General features: G+C 41.7%; 1 protein-coding gene across 1 annotated transcript in view; it reads right to left on the bottom strand.

Moving 5' to 3' along the window:
- The window catches only part of LOC126455976 (caspase-1-like), a 90,560-nt gene extending 78,208 nt beyond the window's left edge, over positions 1 to 12,352 (bottom strand). The window contains exon 1 of the mRNA XM_050091736.1: positions 12,327 to 12,352. Within this exon, the coding sequence (XP_049947693.1) occupies positions 12,327 to 12,352 (26 nt within the window). The remainder of the gene's footprint in view (positions 1 to 12,326) is intronic.
- Positions 12,353 to 12,942: the final 590 nt, after the last annotated feature.

Genomic DNA, 12,942 nt, shown 5'->3' with positions numbered 1-12,942 from the left:
TTTCTGGAAACCAAGGAAGTCGAAGTTGGTAGAATAACAGCTACATCCATAAAAGATCATCTCAAATCTTTGACCTCCATCCTCAGCAATTTAAAACTACTTATTTTCCTAAATTCTATGCAAATACTGTAATAGGCCTAATTGTAAACACTAATGTTCTTCAAACATTAACGTTATTCAAAACAGTTTTCAAACATTATGGTTTTTAAAATTAATAATAATCTTATATGATGATTTTACATTTTATTTCTCATTCTCATTAATGTGAAATCTACTAACTAGACTTACCAGTGCAATATCTAAGCCTTTTCATAATTGTTTTAGGAACTAATTCCCTGAAGTTAAGGGTGAAATCCAATGGCTCAGAAATTCCTTTAAAGAAGACTGCTAAAAAAAGTTGAAAATGTTATCATGTGAAGAAGATTCGCTAACTAAACTATCATGTGACCAGACTATAAAATTGGTTTTCGAAACAACACCATTGGTATCGTTCTGGATAACTGTTCGGCAAGAATATGCAGAAATTGCCAAAATTGCAGTAAGAGTTTCGACAACCTATGTCAAAAATGAATACCAAAATCTCATTGAGTTCTTTTTAAGACTGACCACTCAATTTTGTGTTTTCAAATACTTGTGTCAGCTAAGCGAATACAATAAAAACCTCTCCCTTACAACAATTCAAAATATTTTTCAATCCTTCTTGTACTGTACAGTTTACTAATTAGGGCCACTGGTTTGGTCTTCCTTGGGATCTGTTGTAGTAATCGAAGGCAAGATGACAGCTGTTGACGTAGAACATTATTGCAAACCACGGGCATCCCTTCATGCTTGATGTTTTCAGTGACGGCAGTGGCATGTTCCAGCAGGATAATTGTTCATGTCACACGGCCAGAATCGTGCATTTGTGTGAGCAGAGTGGCACTGAACTCAAGTTGATGTCTTGGGCAGTAAATTTGCCTGCGACGATACAGAGCACCAGCCACGCACCCATAAATCATGTGCCACTAATTTACAGGAACTGCGTGACCTATACGTAAACACCTCATGCCACATACCTTTGCAATCCTACCAGGGATTTGTTGGATCCATTCCACGCAGAACTGCTGTTGCACAGCGATCCAAAAGTGGACCAACAGGCTTTTAAGCAGGAAGTCACACAGTTTTGGCTCCTCTGTGTAGACCTACACACATAGGGGAACGGCGGGTATTGTGGGCCATTTAAGGAAAAATGTACATTACAAAATATATTTGTAGCCTAACTTAGTTACGAGCGAAAAAATCATATTTTCTGCTTCTTTCATCTAAATAATAAAAATATATTTAGGAATATATGAAGGGAACAATACACAAAATGTAATTAGAATTAACCTTGCATTTTGGGCCTTTTAAAAATTGGTGGGTAGTATGGGCCACACCAATATGATTATGTTTATAAATTAAAAACATTGTTTCCAATAAAAGTTTTATTGTTTAATACTATACACAATGTATTACATATTATAGCTCATTTACCCTAAGAATTATTTAGCTTACAGAGATCACAAAAGTAAAAAAAATAAGTCCTGAACTTCCACACAGAGCTCATGTGCCCAGCCTTCACACTTGTTTCACTGAATCCAGTTTTCCTAATAGCTTGCTCCACGCACAATATACGAGGGTGAGTCAAATGAAAACCTTAAATATTTTTTAAATATTATTTATTGTGCAGAAGTGGTACAAAGCTGTATCACTTTTGAATATAGTCTCCCCCACGCTCAATGCAAGTCCTCCAGCGCTTACAAGTGCATAAATTCCTTTGGAAAAAAATTCTTTTGGTAGTTCACGCAACCACTCACGCACCGCATGGCGTACCTCTTCATCAGATCGGAACTTCTTTCCTCCTATTGTGCCTCTGAGTGGTCCAAACATATGGAAATCACTTGGGGCAAGGTCTCGTGAGTATGGTGGATGAGGACGACACTCTAAATGCAGGTCTGTGTTTGTTGCAACTGTTGTACGGGCAGTACAGCAATCCACGTCGCTTTGATTTGATTGCAGGCCGCAGATGATTTTTTAGGAGATCTGTGTATGATGCACTGGTGACAGTGGTCCCTCTGGACGTGTAATGCTCCAAAATGACGCCTTTTTCGCCCCAAAAGAGAGTCAGCATAACCTTCCCTGCTGATGGTTCTGTTCGAAACTTCTTCAGTTTTGGTGATGAGGAATGGCGTCATTCCTTGCTCGCTCCCTTCATTTCCGGTTGGTGGAAGTGAACCCAGGTTTCGTCCCCAGTAACGATTCTTGCAAGGAAGCCACCACCTTCTCGTTCAAAGCGCCGAAGAAGTTCTTCACAAGCATCAACACGTTGTTCTCTCATTTCAGTAGTCAGCTGCCGTGGCTCCTATCTTGCAGACACTTTGTGAAACTGGAGCACATCATGCACGATGTGGTGTGCTGACCCATGACTAATCTGTAAACATGCTGCAGTGTCAATCAGTATCACTCGACAGTTTTCCTTCACTATGGCTTCAACTGCTGCAATGTTATGTGGAGTCACAACTCGTTGTGCTTGACCTGCACGAGGAGCATCTTCCACTGAAATCACACCATTTTCGAACTTCCTACTCCATTCGTAGACTTGCTGCTGTGACAAACATGCATCACCGTACTGAACCTTCATTCGTCGATGAATTTCAATAGGTTTCACACCTTCCCCACGCCAAAACCGAATAACGGAACGCTGTTCTTCCCTAGTGCAAGTCGCAAGTGGGGCGGCCATCTTTATACTGATACTGCGACGGTATGTGTGCATCTGCACTATGCTGCCACCTACAGGCCATTCTGCATGCTGTTTGTAGCACGCTTACCAGCTTACAGGATAACGCCGCAAAATTTCGATTTGTTATTACAAATTTAAGGTTTTCATTTGACTCACCCTCGTATTTTACATCTACAACGTCTTGAGAAGTGGTTGGTGTAGGACTGTCATTACGAAAAATGTTGATTTCTTCATTTTTCTTTTTCGTATTGATCATCGTTTGTTCTTGTTTTGAAAATTTCATTTGTCTTTTTTCAGTTGTGCTTTTTCTTGTAGCTGTTCTGAATCTTTCTTGTCTGCCAGCAAATTTTTTATTGGAGTTGATATCAATAGGAATGGTGGTCTCTCCATAACTGTTTGTAGATTCTGTATAGGAAGCAAGTTGAGGGGAGTGTCCTATATGTAGTAACAACAACCCCATCAGGGAGAGGTTCCTGCACAATGTTGGTAGTATAACTGCCCATAAAGTCCAAATCAGTAAATATGTCTGGGTTTGTCAGGTAAATGCCAGTGCATCTAAATTCATTTTCAGTAATATCTAGTCGACACACTTGCTTATAGGCATCATCTACAAATTTTGCAACATCAAAGTCATTAATTCTTGACCCTGGATTAGCCCTCGTCCGCAAACTGCAAGCAGTGTTGTAGCAGTTTTTGAAAGGTTTCATGAACGTCCTATCCAGAGAGTGCAACTTATGGGAAGTGTGTGGTGGAAAACTTAACATACGACATGGCTTTCCCAAGCATAGATGATGACATCTAAGTCCTTGCGGCTGGTATACCCATCTACAATCATCAAGACAGGATCTCCTGCTGAGGGCTTTGTGAAGGATACAAAGTGTCAAAGCCACTTAAGAAAAGTCTCAGCTGTCATCCAACCACTACAAGTTGCAAAACTAATGCTTTCGGTTGGAGCACTAATCATGAGGCGGTCATTCATTCGTTTCCTTCGGAAAATAAAAAGCGGAGAAGTAAATTTCCAAGTTGCATTCATGCAAAATAGAAGTGTAACATCACGTCCCCTCTCTGCAGATGCAATTTTCCACAGTTGACTTTTTCCTTTCACTGTAATGACCTTGTCATTCTCATGCACACACGATACGCCGGTCTCGGCCGCATTAAAAATTCCGGATGGACGAAAGGAATGCTTTTTTAAGAGAATTTCAAATCGGCTGAAGAACCTTTCGACCTGTGGCTTATTAAACCCTACACACCACATCAGACTAGTTGATTGTGGTTTTCTATAGGTCAGATTTGGGTGCTTCTTCATAAAACTGGCATAAAAATTCTTTCCAATCATTTTTGTCCTTTTTCTGCCAGGTCATAGGCCAGTTTCAAAAACTCTGCTTTGGGCAGGACATTAGTCTCGAATCTAAATCCATCAAATGAGCTACTAATAGCTTTTCACATCTTTCATCAAAGGTTGCCTTAAAAGACCCCATTTGTGGTTTCATATCAGTTGGCTCATTATTTGCTGTAGCTTTTAACTTTCTTTGCAGAGTGCCTCTAGGCACATGGTATCGGTCAGACGCGACTCTTTCGAAAAGTTTTTTCTCCAGTACACTTGCAACAGAATTTTTCAATTCATCCTCTGACCTTCTCCCCGACCTTCACCTGGTTTTCTTAAATGTTGGCATAGTACCCTAAAAAAAAAAAAGAAAAAAAAGGAAGTTATTTCCATGGCCGAATGTCCCGTGGCCCAGACTACCAGACTCACACTGATATGAAAACACGGTAGTAAGCGAAACATTGTTAGAGCAAACGAAATGCAATTGTCACTGTCTTATATTAATAGAGTAAACTAAATAACAGCTCCTGTTTTCACAAGCATATTCTGTCCGTCTCGATAGCTGACTGGATCTGCCGGCACGGTAACTCAGCGTGTTCGGTCAGAGGGCTGTTCCCCCTCTGTAATAAAAAAACTGGGTAAAGGAATCAACGATCAGCTTGAACGGATGTGTTGTGACGTCCACACGGACCAAACGCAACGAATAATACCAAACAAAAAAAAAAGAAAAAAAAGTGGTCAGCGTGGCAGAATACCGTGCAAGGGGACCTGGGTTCGATTCCCGGCTGGGTTAGGGATCTTTCTGCTCAAAGACTGCGTGTATGTCTGTCTTCATCCTCGTATCATCTCCATCGACACGCAAGTAGCTGAAGCGGCGTCAACTAAAAAGACTTGCACCAGACGACAGGTCTACCCGACGGGAGGCCCTAGCCACACGACATTTCATTTTTTTTTCATTATATTCTTACCTGTAGTGATTCAAAGTGATGTTAAAAATTATTCGACGCAACAACTTGTAGGAGCACAAACAATTCACAGACGATACGACACTGGGAATCAAACAAACTCTCTGCATATGGCGAAATGGCGCTGGCGGGAAAGATAACACTGTGTACCGTGCTGCTACGTAGTAGTGATTAGCTGAAATACCAACTGGCCCATACTACCCATCGTTCCCCTACTGCATAAGCCATTATGGATGTATGACAGAGGCCGAGTACCGCAATCACTTTATACATTCCTGTTCTGATCGTCAGTTTAGCGGAAGAATGCCTCTGTACTCACTGGGACTTTACATTAACAGAAATATTCTGAGAAGTGTTAGAGGAAGTTTCCAGATTCCGAACCAAGGGAACCGTAATGGAACGTATCTGATTCACCTTAGTTTTGCTTATGACTCTCTGTAATGTTCGTCTCTACTCCAACTAAAGTGCGAAAACGAATGTAAGGGACTAGCAGAATAAGTTTGAAAATAATCCTCCTGATCGTCCATTACAGTAAGAGCAAAGAAAATTTTTTAACAAAAAATCCGTAGAAGAGAAGCACAAGTTGACAATAAAGTCATAAAATTAGTTGATTATGTTACATGTGTATGTCAACTGAGGACAATAGTTAGATGGAGAACAGAAAAAAAAAGAAATAGTTGTTTAGGTATTTACTAGCTGGTAACCAGTTCCAGTTTATGCCGCTAGGCTGCAGCAGATTCGCGACGCTGCAGTCGCTTTGCACTGGAAATTCAAAACATTGAAAATGGCGGCCAGCAGGAAATTCAAAAAATTGACGGGAAATTAATTGTCCTGCATATAGAATGGCGGAGTGCTTAAAACAATTAACGGGAAATTTTAAAAAATCGAAAATCGAAGATGATGAATTATTTTTAAAAGAAAGATGAGAAGTACCAAAAAAGTCAAGGATGGCGTTGATGAGAAATTTAAAAATCTCGACCCTGCTTTATGCCACAACTTCCTCCCTCCTCTTCTATTAACCAATCACAGCAAGGCATTAAAAGAAGGCATCCAATCAGGATAAAATAAATTTTAAGAAAATGAAATAGCCCAGTTGTGTTTTACACCACTCTCCTCCCTACCTCTCCTTATCTCCACCCAATCATAGCACAGCATAAAAAATGAAACAACCGACGAAAAAAATCCAGCGTGGCGGAAAAAGTCCAAGATGGTAATTTGATTCGGAAGAAGGTCTTTTGGCCGAAATAACTTGTTTGACAGTCTTTTTGTTGTGCCTATATGCGACTCTAGATCTTTGCTACATGGCAAGTAGCAGTCTAACCTTTTCATAACATCGTCGTATATGAAACACAATGAATAACAATATCATAAATTATTCATGAGTTAATCTGTTTTGGCAACATACAAGAGCAGATTATGAATGTTTTAATAAATTGTGGTCATAATGGCGAAGTGCAGAGACTGTGAAATAATGGTTCAAACGGCTCTGAGTACTATGGGACTTAACATCTATGGTCATCAGTCCCCTAGAACTCAGAACTACTTAAACCTAACTAACCCAAGGACAGCACACAACACCCAGTCATCACGAGGCAGAGAAAATCCCTGACACCGCCGGGAATCGAACCCGGGAACCCGGGCGTGGGAAGTGAGAACGCTACCGCACGACCACGAGCTGCGGACTGTGAAATAATAAACTGTTACCAGCCACATTCATATTTATTTTATGTTTAACTTAACATAGCGTTACGAATGTTCTGCTAGTCCTCAGGAGTGTAACCGTAAAACACATAAGACTTTAAAAGATAAACTAACGTAACTCATCTAAATTAACACATAAATACTAATGCTACAATTTTTTGCACTATTCTGTGAGGGAGGCGGTGTAGTGGCGGCTCGGACTCGATATCTGCTGCTGTTATTTTGTTATGGAGCTCAGCAAGATGTCTCTTGTTGCCTACTGAGTGGGACCATACAGCCTGTGTAGGTTGCATGAATATAGCTTACAAAAGTACCCACAACCAATACAACAAAAATTATATCGGCTGGACTGGCAGAAATTTCAGCACTCGATCTGAAGAACAGACGGACTGATACCGACTGGAAGAACGTAGAAATGAACATTAACGACGGATATTAAAGATACAGGTCACCCTTTCAAAATCGAAGAAAAAGCCATAAAAAATTCAAGAGCAGATATTGTGGAAAAAGTGGTAATAAACAAAAAAATTATGTTCATAGTAAGATAACTGAGATTAAAAACTCGAAACAATTTCGTAATTTTAAACAATTCTAATGAAACAGATTCTAGACGCACCAGTGAGAAAGAAATGATTACGTTACTGTTATATCACGATTAACAAAGTGAATGAAGGGATAGTCGATAACCAGCAATACGGAGCAAGACCACCATATTGTTATATGTGTTTAATGATTATACGCATACAAAAATGTGCTGTACAATGGAATTTATCGAAGCCAGTGTCACTGCTACAAGGTGATGTTATACAACAGTGCCGCCAGTGTACCAAAAGGAAATACAGTGCAAATAAAGTTATTGAGCGCCGAAGCTGTGACAGATTGACTGAGATATGACGGTAATCCCAAAAGTAAGGTCTATTTTTTATAAGTACACAACTCTGTTTGTGTGACAGTTGGTCACACTGTTATGAAGAGTGCTTCACGCGCTGTGTGTAAACACGCGAACGCCGCGCTGAGGCTCTGTCTTGGCTTGGGAGCCGTTGAGAATGGAGCTCCCGTTGGATGTTACCGCCAAGTGCGAATTGCTCGCAGTTATTCGGTTTTTGAACGCAAAGGGCACTGCGCCGGTTGAAATCCATCGCCAATTGACGGAAGTGTATGGTGAGTCGTGTATGGATGTCAAAAACGTTCGTAAGTGGTGTAGAGAGTTTGCAGCTGGTCGGACCGAAATTCACGACGAACAAAGGAGCAGGAGACCGTCAGTTTCTGAGGACACAGTGTTGAAGGTTGAGCAAAGCATGCGTGAAGATCAGCGGATCACCCTGGATGATCTCTGCACGTTGGTTCCTGAGGTTTCCCGAAGCACCGCTCACAGAATTTTAACGGAAACATTGAACTACCGGTAGGTGTGCGCAAGATGGGTGCCACGCATGCTGACTGAGGACCACATGCGGCAACGAATTGATGCTTCCCGCACATTTCTTCACCGCCTTGCAGTCGAACAGGACAACTTTCTGTACTCAATTGTCACGGGTGACGAAACCTGGGCATACCACCTTACACCTGAGACCAAGCAACAATCACGCCAATGGCGGCATCCTTCTTCGCAGTATGGCGGCGAGCTGGTATGACATGGGCATACAAAAACTGCCACAGAGACTAGAAAAATGCATCGACAGAAATGGTGATTATGCCGAAAAATTGTTAATGTTCAAGCTTTAAACTGATGTAAACCGTTGTAGAAATAAACAGGTCTATGTATATACAAAAACATAGGAGACCTTACTTTTGAGATTTAAGATTGAATAACAAGCACGAAAAAAAAAACAATGTACTTGTTATTCAGTCTTAAATAAGGAATTATTCTACCAAGAAATAACAGAACAATACGTAAATGAGATTAAGTGACATTTTAAAAGTGTAACACACCAATAAGCATCTGACGCTGAACTATCTGCATGCATCCCTCGCAGGGTGTGTTGTTCAACTCAACAAGCAATGTAAGACATCTTGCTGAACTCCACAAAAATGTAATAACACCAGTAGATGTCACTGGATGTCGACTTCTACCTCCCCCTCCCCTCCCCTCGTCACCCCTCTCCTCCCCACGCCGTTCACCATTCACCGTATCCCACAATAGCCACATCAGCGAGATAGTGTACAAAATTGTGGCTTTATTATTTCTGTGTAAATTTAGGATATTTAATGTAGTGCATTAATAACCTGTGTATCTGTTCGCGAAGATGAATAGAACTTGCTCGAAATGTTCAGTTAAACATAAAAAAAAATGTAAATGTGATTAGCAGCGGTTCATCACACAAATAATTATAAGTGTTTTGGGCAACGTTCCTGGTGAATTAAAGGTGCCGTATTATGATACAATAAGAAGAAATTTTTAAAAATTGAAATTACGAGGTCGTCTTGTTGTTGTGGTCTTCAGTCCTGAGACTGGTTTGATGCAGCTCTCCATGCTCCTCTATCCTGTGCAAGCTTCTTCATCTCCCAGTACTTACTGCAACCTACATCCTTCTGAATCTGCTTAGTGTATTCATCTCTTCGTCCCCCTCTACGATTATTACCCTCCACGCTGCCCTCCACTGCTAAATTTGTGATCCCTTGATGTCTCAGAACATGCCCTACCAACCGGTCCCTTCTTCTTGTCAAATTGTCCCACAAACTCCTCTTCTCCCCAATTCTATTCAATACCTCCTCATTAGTTATGTGATCTACCCATCTTATCTTCAGCACTGTCCGCCCCAGTAGCTGAGTGGTCAGCGTGACGGATTGCCGTCCTCTGGGCCCGGGTTCGATTCCCGGCTGGGTCGGAGATTTTCTCCGCTCAGGGACTGGGTGTTGTGTTGTGTTCATCATCATTTCATCCCCATCCGGCGTGCAGGTCGCCCAATGTGGCGCCGAATGTAATAAGACCTGCGATATGGCGGCCGGACCTGCCCCGCGAGGGGCCTCCCGGCCAATGACGCCAAACGCTCATTTCCATTTCCATCTTCAGCATTCTTCTGTAGCACCACATTTCGAAAGCTTCTATTCTCTTCTTGTCCAAACTATTTATCGTCCACGTTTCACTTCCATACATAGCTAGACTTCATACAAATACTTTCAGAAACGACTTCCTGACACTTAAATCTATACTCGATGTTAACAAATTTCTCTTATTCAGAAACGCTTTGCTTGCCATTGCCAGTCTACATTTTATATCCTCTCTACTTCGACCATCATCAGTTATTTTGCTCCCCAAATAGCAAAACTCCTTTACTACTTTAAGTGTCTCATTTCCTAATCTAATTCCCTTAGCATCACCCGACTTAATTCGACTACATTCCACTATCCTCGTTTTTCTTTTGTTGATGTTCATCTTATAGCCTCCTTTCAAGACACTGTCCATTCCGTTTAACTGCTCTTCCAAGTCCTGTGCTGTCTCTGACAGAATTACAATGTCATCGGTGAAACTCAACGTTTTTATTTCTTCTCCATCGAGAATTTTTCTTTTGTTTCCTTGACTGCTTGCTCAATATACAAATTGAATAACATCGGGGAGAGGCTACAACCCTGTCTCACTCCCTTCCCCCCCCCCCCCCCCCACTGCTTCCCTTTCATGTCCCTCGACTCTTATAACTGCCATCTGGTTTCTGTACAAATTGTAAATAGCATTTCGCTCCCTGTATTTTATCCCTGCCACCATTAGAATTTGAAAGAGAGTATTCTAGTCAACATTGTCAAAAGGTTTCTCTAAGTCTACTAATGCTAGAAACGTAGGTTTTCCTTTCCTTAATCTTTCTTCTAAGATAAGGCGTAAGGTCAGTATTGCTTCACATGTTCCAACGTTTCTACGGAATCCAAACTGATCTTCCCTGAGGTCGGCTTCTACCATTTTTTCCATTCGTCTGTAAATAATTCGCGTTAGTATTTTGCAGCTGTGACTTATTAAAATTATAGTTTGGTGATTTTCACATCTGTCAACACCTGCCTTCTTTGGGATTGGAATTATTATATTCTTCTTGAAGTCTGGGGGTATTTCGCCTGTCTCATACATCTTGCTCACCAAATGGTAGAGACTGGGTCTCCCAAGGCCGTCAGTGGCTCTAATGGAATGTTGTCTACTCCCGGGGCCTTGTTTCGACTCAGGTCTTTCAGTGCTCTGTCAAGCTCTTCACGCAGTATCATATCTCCCATTTCATCTTCATCTACATCCTTTTCCATTTCCATAAAATTGTCCTCAAATACATTGCCCTTTTGTAGACCCTCTATATACTGCTTCCACCTTTCTGCTTTCCGTTCTTTGCTTAGAACTGGGATTCCATCTGAGCTCTTGATATTCATACGAGGTCGTCCTGAAATGTAATTCCTCCGTTTCTTTTATGCTGTTCTCAATGTCGGCTGAGGTATTACTTGTCATGTATATTCCTCGCCGGCAACCGAAGAGACTCATGTGAATGGGGTTGATGAACTCACTTAAGAAAATCGTCAGATAACACGGACACAGCATTCAGGTAGCTTAAGTGTTCCGTATCACGAGAGCTTGTACAGGTCGTCATTGTTGAACTGCAGTACGGTGGGCGCTTGGAATGCTCGCTCGTAACGTGAAAGAGAGGAGACTGGACATCTACCGACAATTTCTGCTGCATGTTGAGGATGAGGGTGATGGATTCTTTATCAACACTGCGACAGATCATGAACGCTGGGATCACCATTCTACTCCGAAAACCAGAGAGCATGACTGAATGGAGTTCCACCAAAAAGGATCACCGACGCCATGAAGATTCAAAACCATACCATCAAGTCATATTCACAGTTTTTGGGGATGTTCGAGCTGTGGTGCATCTTCACTGTCTTCGATCATCCTCCATGCAACCCGACTTGGCCCCATCCGATTTTCAACTGTTTCCAAAACTTAACGAACAACTTCGAGGACTTCACTTAGATGGCGATAGTGCAAGCAGAGGCGAGGTTGTGGCTCCGTCAACGAAGTCAAGCATTCTGCAGTGACGGTATCATCAAACTGGTCCCTCACAGGGAGAAATGTGTTCGTTGGTTGGTTAATTTGGGAGAGAGGACCAAACAGCGATATCATCTGTCCCATCGGTTTATTGAAGGATGGGGAAGGAAGTCGGCCGTGCCCTTTCAAAGGAACCATCCCGGATTTTGCCTGAAGCGATTTAGAGAAACCGCGGACAACCTAAATCAGGATGGCCGGACGCAGGTTTGAACCGTCGCTCTCCCAAATGTGAGTCCAGTGTGCTAACCAATGCGCCACCTCGCTCGGTAAATGTATTCCTCATCAGGGTGACAATGCTGAGAAACAAATATGCAGATATGAAGAATAAAGATGAAGAATGTTAAAAAAAATGTTTTGTTTATAAAGCTTTAAGAGTTTTCACATAAAGAGGCGGAGGAATTACTTTTCAGCACGCGTTCATAGTTTTCCTACACAACAGTTGCTAATTCATAGAAAAATTTCTGTTTTCATGATATGTGTGTGTGTGTGTGTGTGTGTGTGTGTGTGTGTGTGTGTGTGTGTTTAGAACCATTAATATGACTTCATAATCTGGGTACCTACCCAGGGACGAAGACTCCTGCAGGCATGGCGTCCACGACGTCGGAAGGCCCATCGCCTATCGATTTGCGAGCGGTCTCCACTTGGTCGGAAGATTCATCGTGCTCCTCACTTTTCTTACGCTGGCCTTCTTTCTTGTCTGCAGAGGGTTTTGATTTGAACCTGGTGAAAAACAGTGGAATGAATCCTACAGAATTATATCTACTACAACAATACAGCTCTGCAAAACACAGTAAACTAAATGGGAAAAAGATACTTATTGTTGTTCTGTTTGATAAGGCTCTCTCGTGTTTTTGATAAGGCTCTCTCCTGTTTCGATGATTGATAGAAAGTTGGCTAAATGACTGTTAAATGTCTCTGCTTTTGCCATTGTTGCTGTTGACACCGACAGTTTCTGCCAGATATGTGTCTGCAGATCAAAAATGGTTAAAATGGCTCTAAGCACTATGGGACTTAACATCTGTGGTCATCAGTCCCCTAGACTTAGAACTACTTAAACCTAACTAACCTAAGGACATCACATACATCAATGGCCGAGGCAGGATTCGAAACTGCGATCGTAGCAACAGCGCTGTTCCAGACTGAAGGGCCTAGAACAGCTCGGCCACATCGGCCGTTG

This window comes from Schistocerca serialis, chromosome 1 (assembly GCF_023864345.2).
Source record: "Schistocerca serialis cubense isolate TAMUIC-IGC-003099 chromosome 1, iqSchSeri2.2, whole genome shotgun sequence".
Taxonomy (NCBI): Eukaryota; Metazoa; Arthropoda; class Insecta; order Orthoptera; family Acrididae; genus Schistocerca; species Schistocerca serialis.
The sequence above is the reverse complement of the archived record's forward strand: the minus strand, read 5'-3'. Positions and strand labels throughout refer to the sequence as shown.